The sequence below is a fragment of the Squalius cephalus genome, assembly GCF_949319135.1.
Source record: "Squalius cephalus genome assembly, chromosome: 17".
In the NCBI taxonomy this organism is placed as follows: domain Eukaryota; kingdom Metazoa; phylum Chordata; class Actinopteri; order Cypriniformes; family Leuciscidae; genus Squalius; species Squalius cephalus.
In genome coordinates, this window is record NC_137138.1 from 25,301,360 (window position 1) to 25,315,606 (window position 14,247).

Genomic DNA, 14,247 nt, shown 5'->3' on the forward strand with positions numbered 1-14,247 from the left:
ACAGCGTTTACTAATGCATTTTTGACATTTCAAGTTGTGTCAATTATTATTAGTTCATGTTTTATGGATGAACATGAATTAACAATGAACAATGTTGCATTTATTATTAACCTAACCTATCTATAAAGTAGATTCATTATGTTGTTACATTACATCAGGAATACTAATTAAATGTCATTAAAAAAATGACGTGTTAAAAACTTAAATGTATTGGACCTTCAAAGTTTTCACGTTTTATTTTCCACTGCAGATATGGAGTGCAGAAAACTTGCTCTGTCCATACTTTAGGACATTCTCATGAATCCCACATAACTGGGTCACAATTTCAATACAAAGTGTCCCACAGAGACACGTCACCCCCTCCCTCACTCTGTGACATACATTCCTCCTGTTTCCCTCCATTTCTCTCTTTTCTTTGAGGACATTTGCACATGTGCAGGGGGAAAGCATGAAAACACAGACCAATTCTTCAATCATCATCTGAATTTTCACCTTCATTACTCCAGTCTTCAGTGTCACATGATCCAATATGCTTCTATATGCTGATTTGATCCTCAGTTATCAATAATGTTGGAAAAAGTGTGACGGAAATCTAAAAGAAATTACAATGAAGTGCTGTATCATACAAACTCCACAAGATGGCGCTGCCATTCCACAAATCAAATGACACAATACAAAAAAATCACTGCTTATTCCAAACCTCTGCTCCTGAGAGTGAGTGAGTGAGTGAGAGTGTGAGTGTGAGTGTTTGTGTGTGTGTCCAACTAAAAAGAAACCAGAATGGCATATTAATGTTGCATTACTTCATTCCATGTGGCTTAAATATTTCTAGTCAACCTGTAGTTCATCTGGTCGGAGACTGACTAGCATATTTAGAGAAAGACAACATTTCTGTAAGCCCTTAAAGTCCGCGTGAACCGGAAGTTGCAAACGACTTCTCTCCAGTGTTGTGACGTATTTCCCAGTGAAAGGGAATATTGAACAGAGGGCAGGGTTTTACTCTAGCGCTCCTCCTCTCCATCTCTGCTCATTACAGACTAACGGTTTGAGGGGAGTGGTTAAGCGTTTCCCAACCCAAGCCGTCAAACCTACATCATCAGAGAAGGAACGCCATTCCAGACCGGAAGTAACTTTTCAGACTTTGATTAAAGATTACGACGGCAAACAATTTTTTTCTGTGTATTAACTTGCACGGATTAATTGTTTACCACAAGACTAGTAATATGCGTTAACAAAGTAAATAGGGTCAATTTTGATTTGTTATACCCAGCACTTAACATTCAGAAAACGACATGGTAAATATTTGCAAGCTTCTCAATGAAAATGTAAAGAAAAGATTGCTGTAAAGGTGCGCTCACAAAAACTTCGATGAAGCGCGACTTTCTTTCATATGCGTGGGGAACTTTTTCTCCCTCATGTGAAACTCCGATCGTGAAATTTCCATGAAGGGCGCAGGCCGAAGTATGTTTGATAGGTTTAAAACAGTCACTTAATACAAAGGTCATGAGCTGTCAATATCATTTAATACACATTTATAACACAACAAAGGCTTTAAATATATAAATTTGTGCATTTTTCATTATAAAAAGCCATAGAAACGGAGAGGCATTGAAAAGCACAGACACCAGTGTTAATAAAAGCACGTCGACACTATTTTTTGAATTTTCTTTTTCTTGAGAGTCTTAGGCTGTTCTTACAGGAGTCAATAGAGTCGGTGTTCTCTGATCGAGGACTGAAGGTGTTACTGGGACAAGAAGCCATCGACGAGGAGTCTACACTTTCAGACGTCCCCGTCACCGCAGGATCGGCAAGACCGCTGGGGAAGCATTCATGAAATGATCAGTGCTGATTTTATGGGGAAAAAAAATGAAAGGCATATGCACATACAATGTTTAGCAAACAATATTGAAATTGTACCAGCTGCTCTTTGTAGAAACATCAGATGGTCCAGGTTCATCACCGCCTGAAAGTGAAGAATTAAATATAATAAAAAGCCTCATCGCTCAAGCTTTATTGGCATAAACAGCAGAAATTCAATCAATATGCAAATGTATTCAATAAATGTAAATGTAAATCAATATTACACACCTGTGGGTCTCCGTTCTGTCCGTTCCAGAGCAGAAAGTAGGCCGTTTTCCTGCAAAAACACTACAATAATGAAACTCCATACAAACACGACATTAGCGCTTGTCTGGGACGAGTGGATTTTTGGGAGGGGCAAGTGAAAGAGAGTTATAATTGCCCGACTGGACAAGTAGCCTGATTAAAACGGCAATAACAAAATAACTAGGGAATCACCAAATTGCGAGAACGATTCTGCATTCATTTAGCATAAGTGCCGATTGATAGTGGATAATAATATAACATTTATAATGTACTGACGGTAACCAGGTTGCGCTATCGAGGCGAGGAGAAATGGAAACAAATGAGCGCAGCACAAACAAAGAAACTCAAAATGTGGAGTTTAGATTTATAACATATGATACAGTTAAGCAACATCACACGACCAAGAGTGTGAATAACATCACAATTGAAAATGTGACACTGATTTAATATGACAGTTCAATAAACAAGTAATTCATATTAAGTCACTTGAGTCAAAGATTCAATGACTCATTGAACGAATCGTTTGAATGAATGACTCACTCATTAAGACGGTCACCTGCCGCCACCTACTGGCGGTTTAGTGTTTAAAAGTATCATTCTTTCCAACATTTCTTATTTGTATATTCAAAAAATGTTTAAAAACAAATCTCATAACACTATTTAAAGCAGTTTTAATTTTTTAGTGTAAATTATTTAATTTGATTGGTAACAGTCCTATAGTTTCTTTTTATTCTAAGTTAATTTATTGATCAAATTTAAGAATTTAAAATGAAAGATAAAGCATATATTTATAATATTAGAGGGGAAAAATGCCCTTTATACAGGTGAAAATATCATAAATATGCAGATTTAAATATGTCAATGCTGATTGAACAGTGATGAGAATATTGCTTCACAAAAAATTATATTTACAACACAAAAAAATTCAAATAAATTCCGGACAAGCAAATTAAGAATGTCGAACGCTAAACATTTAAAAATGATGAGTAAGCATACTTGTTTCAGTATGTAACGGTCACCTGATTAGTTCCCATGTCTTTCTTTTTAAAGCATGACTTAACATGTTCTGGATACTCCTGGGGAGAAAACAACTCCTGACACAGGAAGCACTTCTCCATCTCTGCTGATCTGTGAAGAAAAAGACCATTAAAAGACAGTGTGTCGTGTCTTTTATGACACTACTATTGTAATTTATTCTCAACATGTTCATGTTTGCTTCACCTACTTGCCAGATCGCTCTGTTAAATTTCCTCTGGTCCTCTTCCGTCGGGCAACAACTACAATAAAATAAAATATTTCATTTCACAAATTTATTGACCTTTTCCACAAATATCTCACAGACAATAGACTCTGCACACCGACTGCATATGTATTTCCACTAAAATCTCAGTGCTACGCAAACTCTTTCTGTCATATGTCTAATTGATACATTAATACATTATTAACATTTATAGTATAACCATAACGTTTTAGTAATACATCCCAGAAGCGTAATACCTTTAATGTGATCCGAGGTGGATCGGATCAATGCTAATTTGTCCTGTTATGTGACACCTGAAGATTTAATTTTGTGCTAAATCTCCATACCCAGCACAGCACCGGAAGTCACGATGGACACTGATGTTAAATGCGAACACGATTGTGCATAGAGTCCATTATAATAATCATAATATTTGCATAATGAATATGATTGATCTTCTTCCCTGGATCTACTTTCTACAGAGCTGCTTTACAGCTGAATTGAACTCATTTCATACTTACAGTTACTGAACGGAACTGAATAATCTCAGAACTGATTTCAGCTCAATAATGACTTTACTATCGTCTTTCATTTCCATCACTCAATCATTATTCTCCTGTTTAACCCTGCTTTGAAACAATCTTCATGGTATAATGCGCTCTATAAATAAAGGTGACCTTGTGATTGTTCTTCCTGCTGGTCTGCTTCTCCGTCACAGAAAGCTGCGTGGATCTCGATCCTGCTGAAGGGGAAGAGTTTAGAGCACATGGGACACTCCATCCTCTGACCGTGAGGAGGAGCAGCTTCTGCTGGATCGATCTCCTGCTCCATCATCTCCTCCGCTGCCACAGACGCACCGTCTCCCTCCTCCACCTCCATCACCTCGCTGGCAGTGTGAGACTGGGGCTGTGAACCAGGGAAGCTCTCTTACAATTACAAGGTCCTTCAATCTGCTTGTAAATAAAAAGTGTATTTCTTAAAGGATGCTGCCTGTGTGTTTGTATAGTGCTACTGTACCTGTGCGGGACTGGCGGGACTGGTGATCATTAGCTCTGGTGAGCTGTTTTCAGTCATCTGAGTCTCTGTATTCACATTCAACCGAATTATGTTTATGCCACAGGAAAGGCTTTCATCATCTACTGAAGAGTCACTTACCTGGACAAACTATGTCATCCTCGTCACAACCCTCATGAGTCTGGGCTTCCTGTTCCTCTTGCTCAGCTGGACCCTTTATTTGAGTTTCATCTGAAATATCCCACGGAGTTTTCTTCCTGTCAATGAGATGCGATACGACAGCTTTATAATACTTTTATGATGCTACTTGTCCATTTTTAGAGCTTCAGCACCATCCACTTCATCACTTTGAGTAAATCTTTCAGTTCTATGCCAACTATTCCTTCAAATACTATGTGACCCTGGATCACAAAACCAGTCATAAGTCGCACGGGTATATTTGTGGCAATAGCCAACAATACATTTTTTTGGTCAAAATTATTGATTTTTCTTTTATGCCAAAAATCATTAGGATATTAAGTAAAGATCATGTTCCATGAAGATATTTTGTACATTTCCTACCGTAAATATATAAAACATGTATTTTTGTGAGTGAATGCAGCACAATCACAAACATAAATGGACAACTTTAAAGGCGATTTTCTCAATGTTTAGATTTTTTTGCACCCTCAGATTCCAGATTTTCAATAGTTGTATCTCGGCCAAATATTGTCCTATCCTAACAAACCATACATCAATGGAAAGCATATTCATTCAGCTTTCAGATGATGAATAAATCTCAATTTCAAAAAATGTACCCATGTGACTGGTTTTGTGGTCCAGGGTCACATATAAGAAATGAGAAAAATAAAATGGGTACATATGCAATAAAACAAATGTAAATGATATACAATACATTCATATTATACTACAATACATTTTTTCTTTGATGAACAGGAGGTTCAAAAGAAAAGCATTTATTATATAAATCTTAAATAAATGAAATATAATAATGAATAAATTAAATATAAATCTTTTGTAACATAATACACGTCTTGTGTCTTTTTAACTTACAGACCCTATATTAAGCATATTAGACCATACAATGCATTACAAGACATAATTACTATATTAGTAATTGTTCAGCATTACCAAACGTGGACGTTTTACACTAGAAACAAACACTGATGTACTATTTTATTTAATACTGTGAAGCTGCTTTGATACAATCTGTATTGTGAAAAGCGCTATATAAATAAAGTTGACTTGACTTGACTTGACTATTAAAAATACTTTTTTAAATGTGGTGCTGACTGTGTGCTTCTGAAATAAGCATGTCATCTAGTTCTTTCAAAGGGTAGAATGTGTGACATAATTGGTGGAAACACCAGAACTACACGCTATTTTACCTGAAAGATCTATTTGCAGCTGCAGTTACAGGCTCCTCTTGGCTGAGGAAAGGGCTTTTTTCCTGTTGAGAAGGCAAACAAGATATCAGCAACAGGTGCTGTCTTTGTCACAGTCAATAACTGGAGTGTCATCTTGTGGTTGATGATGGTATTACACTAAAAAAAAACAACCCTAGAAAGCTATTTGGAGCCATGGATCCAAGCAGACATGCTGAAATTCTAGTTCTGACAACAAAATCGGTTAATTTCACACGACACCGACATCTCTAGATCTAAACAATCACCCTGATTCACACCTGCTCATCTTTTGTCTCTGGAGAAGACACGACTACGTATGTTTCGCTCTGTCCTCCCTCAGCCTCCTCCTGTGACCCCACCACAGACCCCTGCCTTTCTTCCTCCCTCTCTTCTTCTACCACTTTTCTGTTCTTTTCCTTCCCTCCCTCTTCTTCATTCTCCTCCTCATCCTCTGACAGCTGAGGAGCTCTGTTGCGCTTCCATCTCCTCCCAGCGAACGGCCTCTCCGAGGACCCAGGCAACACCTAAAAACAAACAAATGTATCATTTGGCAATCTTGAGGATTGAGGAATATTCATAAGGAAAGCTGATCAGTTTCAGATTGTTCCTATAAACGCTGTAATGTGACGTTTTGACAGTTGATGTCACTCACTGGCTGCCCCCAATCTGCTTTGCGCAGCAGCTTTCGCTGGGCCTCCTTCAGGCTCTTCTCGTACACCTCCATCTGACACATGATCACACGCGTGTACTCGTCCGGGCTTTGCCCCATGGGACAGAAAGGCACTCCCCAGTAGTAGGAGATCGTGCATGGTCCTTTTCCCACTGAAGTATGTGTAGGTTTACGGTCAGAGGTTTGGGATTCAGCACCTTTGGATGCTCTTGAGTTCTCCTCCAGGACAGACCGAGACATTTGTGTGTCTTGTGTGGAAGGATCGAGGGTGATGGTAGCTGAAGAGATACAAGACTGGTTTGGAGAAAGCTTAGTCCTGATTGAAATCTTCTTGACCGGGCTTGGGAAGAGAACCTGCAAATGACATCATTTTCCAATTCTGGTTAAACCTGGATGTAGCTATTGGAATATTTTTGTAATCAGCATATTCCCAATAATCGAAGACATGCACATATTATATTTTTTGGACATTTTTTGGCACTGATACAAGTGAATGTCCATTTATGTGGATATTTTGACCCAAAATTCTGAATACAGGCATATGGCAGATTCAAATTTCTAGAAACCAGAACATTAGCTGTAACTGGTTATGGCAATATTGTGCTTACAAGGGGCTTACATAATCGGAATACATTCAATTCTGATTAATATAATAATATCCTTGTGCATTAACATGCAGTTGTTTTAAATTTACAAACTGTTAACTTTAAAGTACCGTATCCTGCCTACCTCTTCACTGCCATCATCTTCATCATCATCATCATCTGCTAAATGCAAGACCATGTGACTGGTGATTTCATTCCAAGACTGGTTTGGAGCTTTTTCTGCAGATTAACACATGATGAAATGATTAGGGTGAACCCAAGTGTTCAAAAATTCAAAAGATTTTTTGTTTTTACATGTTTTTGAAAGAAGCCTCTTCTCAGACTTCTTACATATGTTTTTGTAGGATTCGTTGATAAATAGAAAGTTTAAAAGAACAGCAATTATTTGAAATATAATTTTTTCCTAACATTATACATGTCTTTACGGTCACTCTGTATAAATACGGTAGAGTATGTCAATAGGAGCTTTTCAACTTTTATATAATTTCTTCTTTTTTTTAAAAAAAGGCTGACCAATTGTCCTTGCTGAATTAACATTTGTATGGAACCATCGCACAGAGAACCCAATAACTTGTCAGGCCCTGTCGGCAGGAACCAAACTCGCTCTGTGTGGTGACGAATACTACAAAACACAGCTCAGTCTTGCAGCAACAGTGGGTCAACCACACTTGCAACTTGAAGTAAATGCTTTTCTATTGCCAGAACTCACAATCAAACTGCCTTACTTCAATACTCAACACTAATCACTTCGTTTGACATGACTATACATCCCCAAAGTACCACTTAGAAATGAACTATGCAAGTTAATCTATATTTGTGTTGCAGCATCAGACAAAGATGGCAAGTTGAAAATTGTAAACTCTTTCTAAGCCATATGTCTCAGAGTAAATAGAGCAAACATTGCCAGTAAGGCCACAGTAGAGAGGAGGAGTGTAAGAAACAACATACCAGTGTCAGATTTTACATTCTCACCCTGAGAGGTTTGATCCTCCACTTGCTTTTGGTCAGGAGTTTTCTGTTAAAATGATAACAACACAATAGAGTTAGAACACAAATAGAGATGATAGATGGAGTCAGGCACGTTCAATCTCATCTCTGAAGATCTAGGGCGAATCCCAATTCACATTTGATGTATCCTATACAGAATGAGAACATATGGGTAACATAGTAGGTCGAGGATTTTACAGATACTACAATATTTCCACAGATTTTTACACATAAGACCTTCTTGGGTAGCTCTCCAAGAGCAGAATTGTGTTATAAATTAAATCTCTGAAATAAAAATGATTAGAACATGCATTACAGAGGATTAAGGCCTGTTGAGACCATGAATGATAACTATCCACACACCAATGCAGAATAACGTTCTGCTTCTGATTACAGAACGATTTTTAAAACTATATTTTTATTGTTATAGTTGTCATCCTCAGTGTGAATTGGCCTTTAATTCAGTCAAAACCTGATAAAATAGAACTAGTCTTTACAAAAAACATGTGAATGGGATTAGAATGAAGCTCTCTGAAGAATATACACACTATCGTTCAAATGTTAGGGGTTGGTGAGACTTTTTAATGTTTCTGGAAGAAGTCTCTTATGCTCACCAATACTGCATTTATTTGATCAAAATACAGTAAAAACAGTATTTCAAATCCACTTTTCATTTCAAACGTAATCATAATTTATTCCTGTGATGGTAAAGCAACATTTTCAGCATCATTACTCCAGTCTTTAGTGTCACATGATCCTTCCATCATTCTGATTAATATGCTGATTTGGTGCTTAAGATACATTTTTTTTGGTGTTAAATGTTAAAAACAATTGTGGTACTTAATATTTTTGTGGAAACATTTACTTTACTGTTCAAAAGAACAACATTTACTTGAAATAGAAAAGTTTTGTAACATTATTAAGACTTAACTCACTTTTGATCCGTGCTAAATGAAATAATTTCCATCAAAAAAAAAAAAAAAATCATAGTAATCCCAAACGGTTGAACAGTAGCGTAACTGATAAACATCTACATAGTTTTATGCTGTTCTACTTACACTTGTTTCAGTGACGTCTTCATTGCTGTTTTCGGGCACACATTTGGGGCTTGATTTCTGGGATCTTCTAGAAGGTGAAAGGCACGAATCTGGATCTGCGCTCAAACCTTGGCTCAGCTGTGTTGCTAAAGCAGTGTCTTCATCAGGTATTTGAGTATCGTCTTCCTTCCCGTTAGCATTTGATTGGCTATCTTTGTCCTCTGGCAGATCCCTTGTTGGTTTGAAGCGATCCTGAGTGAAGACGGGCCATTCGGAAAGAGGTGAATCCTTCTGTGGGGACAGAGACCTGTCAGCGCAGGTGGAAGTGGCAGTGCTGTCCCCTGTGTGAAAGTTTATCGAGCCTGAGCTCCCCGGGATGAGTTCCTGACTCAGTTTCTCCACACACACTATAGGCTGGCGAATCAAGCTGCGATGCCTGGGGAAGACAGGGGACAACTGGGACTCTGAGCGAGATTTGAAGAGCTCATCCTCCGGAGTGTCGCTGATGACTGTCAGTTTATCTGCGGTCTTGTCCTGGGAATATGCATCAACATGTGGGAAACAAAGGGGAAGGTTAATTCTTTTATAATTAAAGGGATAGTTCATTAATTACTCACCCTCATGTCGTTCCAAACCCGTAAGACCTTCGTTCATCTTCGGAACACAAATGAAGATCTTTTTGATGAAATTGGTTTCTGAACCAACCACTGGCAGCAACGTCATTAGGGCTGGGTATCGATTCAAATGTTCCAGTTCGATTCGATTTCGATTCGTAAGCTCTAAATTCGATTTGATTTCGATTCTAAGTTCGATTTCGATTCCCGATTCGACTCAATGAATATAGATTTAATACAAATCCTATATTTATAAAAAAAAGAACAGTGAACATAAGTTTACAAGTGGTTAATTAATAAAAAGAAATTAAGAGCCACAAACCTGTATATTAAACACTTTTTATTTTAGGGACACTTGGATATATAACCCAACTTCAAATGCATACAATGAATGGACAGGGTTTTGATACAAGATGAAAAATTAATGCTGAAAATTGACAAGTCAGAACAGTCGCACGCCTTGATCAATCAGGATCAGGTTATTTTATGTTTAAGATAAAACACACATAAAATCTCACAGCATTAGCTGTAAGGCTATAACAGTGCTAATACTGGCTTTTGGGTGATAGATAAACAAATATGGAAAAAAATCGATTTGTGGCTTTTGAGAATCGATTTTGAATCGACCACATTTTAAAAAACGATTAATCGAAAAATCTATTTTTTTTGCCCAGCCCTAAACGTCATTGCAACTTTTAAGGCCCAGAAAGGTAAAGACATTGTTAAAATAGTCCATGTGACTACAGTGGTTAAAAAATGTTATGTTATGAAGTGACAAGAATACTTGTTTTGTGTGCAAAAAAACAAAAACAAAAATTACTTTATTAAACAATTTCTTCTCTTCTGTGTCAGATCTCCTATTTCGCTGTTCGCGTAGTGTAAACAGTGCAGCGCTTCCGGGCCGCCTCACTATTGGCCGACGCTGGTCACGTGAGCACCACGACACATGCGCGTGATGCTGACGCAGGAGCTAGCATAGCCAACATTGAGTCGATGTTCTGACGTAGAACCAGGAAGCGCTGCACTGTTTACACTACGCCAACAGCGCAGAAGAACGACGTGGAAGAGAAGAGATTGTCGAATAAAGTCGTATTTTGCTGTGTCGCTTCATAACATTAAGGTTGAACCACTGTAGTCACATGGACTATTTTAACAATGTCTTTACTACCTTTCTGGGTCTTGACAGTTGCAGTGACGTTGCTGCCTATGAAAGCTCTCAGATTTCATCAAAAATATCTTCATTCAAGTTCTTACGGGTTTGGAACGACATGAGGGCGAGTAATTAATGACAGAATTTACATTTTTGGGTGAACTATCCCTTTAACTATATATGAAATAAAAGTCCAAAAACTGTATTTTTAAATGAACCTTTAGATCTTTTTGTGTTGTGTTGTGCATCATATTTTTGTTGTGTATCATATACAGCAAAACAGGCCTTTTACTTGCTAAATCAGTATAAACTATCAATCAGATGAAAGAAGGTATATAATAGATTGCGTACAAAAGCAAGTTTGAGATCATTTTGACAAATTAGAGGCCTTGGAAATTTGGGTATCAAATATGATACAGTAGGCTTTATAGGGTTAAGAAGAAAACATATATAATGTGAAGCCATTTCGTAAAAACTAACCTGAGAGGTAGCAGGAGTCTTGGAGACCTGAGTTAAACTCCTCGATGAAAGTTGCGAGGAGGTCACCTGTGACAGATCAGGCATTTCTAGCAGCGGACTAGTCTTTTCCCTCTCATTCTCGCTGTGTCTCTGATCTTGTCTGGGGTAAGACAGCTTTCGTCTCAAGTGCAATGCTGTATTTGCTACATTCTGCTGTGGTTGACCTGAAGAGCTGGCTGCTTCATCCTGACCCTGAGAGTCTTTTACAGCACTCTCCTGCAGAAACACACACAGCATTTTTGATTAATGCCATTCTGCTCTTTTGGTATGAGACTTGTGACTTGTGAGACTTAAGGATGGAATCCACCACACATTTGCACAGACTTCATCGCATCGACCGTCATGTTTAACTTTTACACAGGTTGACACAGTTCCTGAGGTCTTTATAAGACAGCTGTGGCACTTTTTGGTCAAATAGTGTTCAGTGCTCGTCTACGCAGCCAACAACTGAACAGTTTGCATGCTTTGCTCGAACTTTGCGTTAGAACTGGTTACACTGTTATCGCCTGCGAAAACCAAATGGCGGCGACAGGTTGGTAGATGCACCGGGGACCCGATTATAGCACTTAAACACGGAAAAAGTCAGATTTTCATGATATGTCCCCTTTAAAATCTGTTCCCATTTTTAAAAGTCGTGCAGTGGATTCCAGCCTTTATGAGAAAAAGTGTTTCCCCAACATGAAGACTTTCTTCTATGGCTTTCTGTATGTCGCTGTCTTCCAGCTGTCGTCTCTCTGCGGCAGCGCTCTCCGCTTCCTGGGCGCTCAGTCTCATGGCCAAGAGCAGCATCTCTTCTTCTGTCATCTCTGTTTTTTAAGAGAATTGAGGCACAGAAGGGTCTGAATGAGATGTACGCCTAATATTTCAGGCACAATTTATGATTTGTTAAGAAAATCTTGAGTTGCGGTACCTCGTAGTTGGGACTCGTTCTCTCTTCGTCTCCTCCGGGATGTCCGAGAGGACCGTTTAAGGGGACTATCGTCCTCCTGAGGATAAAAAGGTCAAATCTAAAGTCGGTTTATTGTCATTTTATTCCTTTCATTTAAAATGAACCACAGTTATGTATAAAAATGTCATAGTTATAAAAATCGCATGAAACGGAAGTTGCAATTGTCCTTTCTTCACTATTGTGACGTATATCCGAGTGAAACGGACTTCTGGAGCAAGAAGAAATGAAGGGCGGGACTTGATTTTGTCCATGGGAAATTGATGGTTTGCTATTGGTCAATCTCATGTGAGTGACAGGTTGTCCTGCCCTTACATCATCAGAGAAGAGAAGTTGTTGCAAGAGGGAAGGGAAATTATTTTGATTAAAGATTACAGGGGCACATTATTATTATTTTTTTTAATGTTGTGCATTGAATCTAGAATGTTTGGAAAAACAAAAACAATACATTTTGCAATTCCATTTGGTGACTTTACTGGCATTGAAATGAGCACAGCACAACACAACACAGCCAACTGAGCCAATACTAAATATGTGGTACTAACAATATTTAGCAGAAACAATTATTACCATGGTATTTCTTAAAGGAGAAGTTGTTGTTTTTCCACTTAACCAACTCTCAAACCTTTAAACGAACACACACACACACACACTAGGTGGTACACAGTACCTCTTGATCAGAATCAGATATGACCAGGGTCTCCTCATTGTGCTCCACTCTGCTGACTTTAGCTCTTCTTCCGCTTTCATCCGGTGTGCGCTTCCGGCGGGGCATCCTGCGACCTCAAATAACATTAATTTTCCCTCTCTCTAACTTACACACCTTTTGACACGCTCTCTGAGACGCTACCTCAGCTAACTGCTCAGAAACTCCTACTGAACGCGTTCAATGTTCATATCAGGTAATACAATGTTAGTTCGGCTAGTCAAAGGCTCGAAAAACAAGGATTTCAATTCCAGGAAATTTTCACAAGCGACGAAACTAGAGTCACGTGAGCCAAGAGAGACCAAGAAAGACGTTACGTCATAGCCGAGAGCGCGCGCGCTGGATCGAATCATTTCCGTGAATCGGTTTGTTTCAAAGAACCGGTTCAATGATTCTTTTACGTCATTACGTCGCCGCATGACGCTGAATTTTAAATGTACAAAAAAAAAAAAAAAAAAAAAAGATCCATAGGTTCTCAAGACATTTAACAAAAAAACGCAAATGCAATAATAAAATAGATAGACAGATATTTTTTTAGGGGAATTTTTATAGACTCAAAATAAGGTTCACTCCACTTACTCCAATGAATATAATTTTTTTTCTAATATCAAAAACAGATCCATAATATACATGTTAATTTGGGTAAAGTAAAACTGTTGATAGATTGTTATCAGCGTGGCCTGCCCTACTGCTTATTATATATTTTTTTCAAATTTAATTTACAATGTTGTTTATAATTTCATATGTCCCAATTTAGTTTGCTGAAGACTAAGTTCAGCTAATAAAAACTAAAGTAAATATCCTATAATTTTCACCAACAACAAAATCGTGGTTCAGTTAGCGCGAGAATTGGATCGATTTAGAGTCAGACCACTTCCTGAATTTACTAATTGGACTCCGAATTTATTCTCAAACCAGCACGCGTCAGTACAGCATTTGAGGTGATAATAATTACATATTTGTGTCAAATGTATGGTCTTAAGGGGAATTAAGAGTTTATTTTGCGTTACTTCAAATTGTAAGATTGTAAACAGCTAGTTGGAAGATTCGCCGTAACTTTACTTGCCAAGTTAAAAAAGTAAGGATCCTTTAGCAAATAAACTCTTCAATTACACTCCAATTATAGCAACACGACATGTTTACCTCGTCTAGATTCTCTTACATATCCTTGTGTCATGCATGCGCATTGTTTGGCGCATATCAATAATTTAGTGAAGCATGTAGGATAAATGGTGCACATATTTGTT

The 14,247-nt window shown here is 38.0% G+C and overlaps 1 protein-coding gene across 6 annotated transcripts; it reads right to left on the reverse strand.

Annotated features, from left to right (window-relative positions):
* Positions 1–13,374, reverse strand: uimc1 (ubiquitin interaction motif containing 1). 6 transcript variants are annotated; one of them, XM_079898293.1, is made up of 18 exons: positions 12,965–13,374; positions 12,259–12,334; positions 12,027–12,154; positions 11,310–11,564; positions 9,087–9,599; positions 7,990–8,056; positions 7,166–7,260; positions 6,419–6,790; positions 6,045–6,290; positions 5,749–5,810; positions 4,502–4,617; positions 4,364–4,428; positions 4,024–4,252; positions 3,332–3,383; positions 3,126–3,234; positions 2,089–2,137; positions 1,918–1,963; positions 1–1,816 (listed from the first exon to the last, which is right to left on the reverse strand). In XM_079898293.1, the coding sequence occupies exons 1-18, from the start codon at positions 13,067–13,069 to the stop codon at positions 1,651–1,653; spliced, it is 2,751 nt and encodes a 916-aa protein (XP_079754419.1). In that variant the 5' UTR covers positions 13,070–13,374; the 3' UTR covers positions 1–1,650. The 6 variants fall into 6 exon arrangements, with proteins under 6 accessions (XP_079754419.1, XP_079754421.1, XP_079754420.1 ...); XM_079898295.1 differs by having other exon boundaries at positions 8,014–8,056; positions 12,965–13,322; XM_079898294.1 differs by having other exon boundaries at positions 6,042–6,290; positions 8,014–8,056; positions 12,965–13,322.
* Between the last annotated feature and the right edge of the window lie 873 nt (positions 13,375–14,247).

Coding starts and splice junctions, on each gene's coding strand:
- uimc1 (XM_079898292.1), bottom strand. CDS start 13,069: ATGCCCCGCCGGAAGCGCACACCGGATGAAAGCGGAAGAAGAGCTAAA. Junction 3,235..3,331: donor TTAACAGAGCGATCTGGCAA/GTAGGTGAAGCA, acceptor TTTTCTTCACAG/ATCAGCAGAGATGGAGAAGT. Junction 2,138..3,125: donor AAGACATGGGAACTAATCAG/GTGACCGTTACA, acceptor GTGTTTTTGCAG/GAAAACGGCCTACTTTCTGC.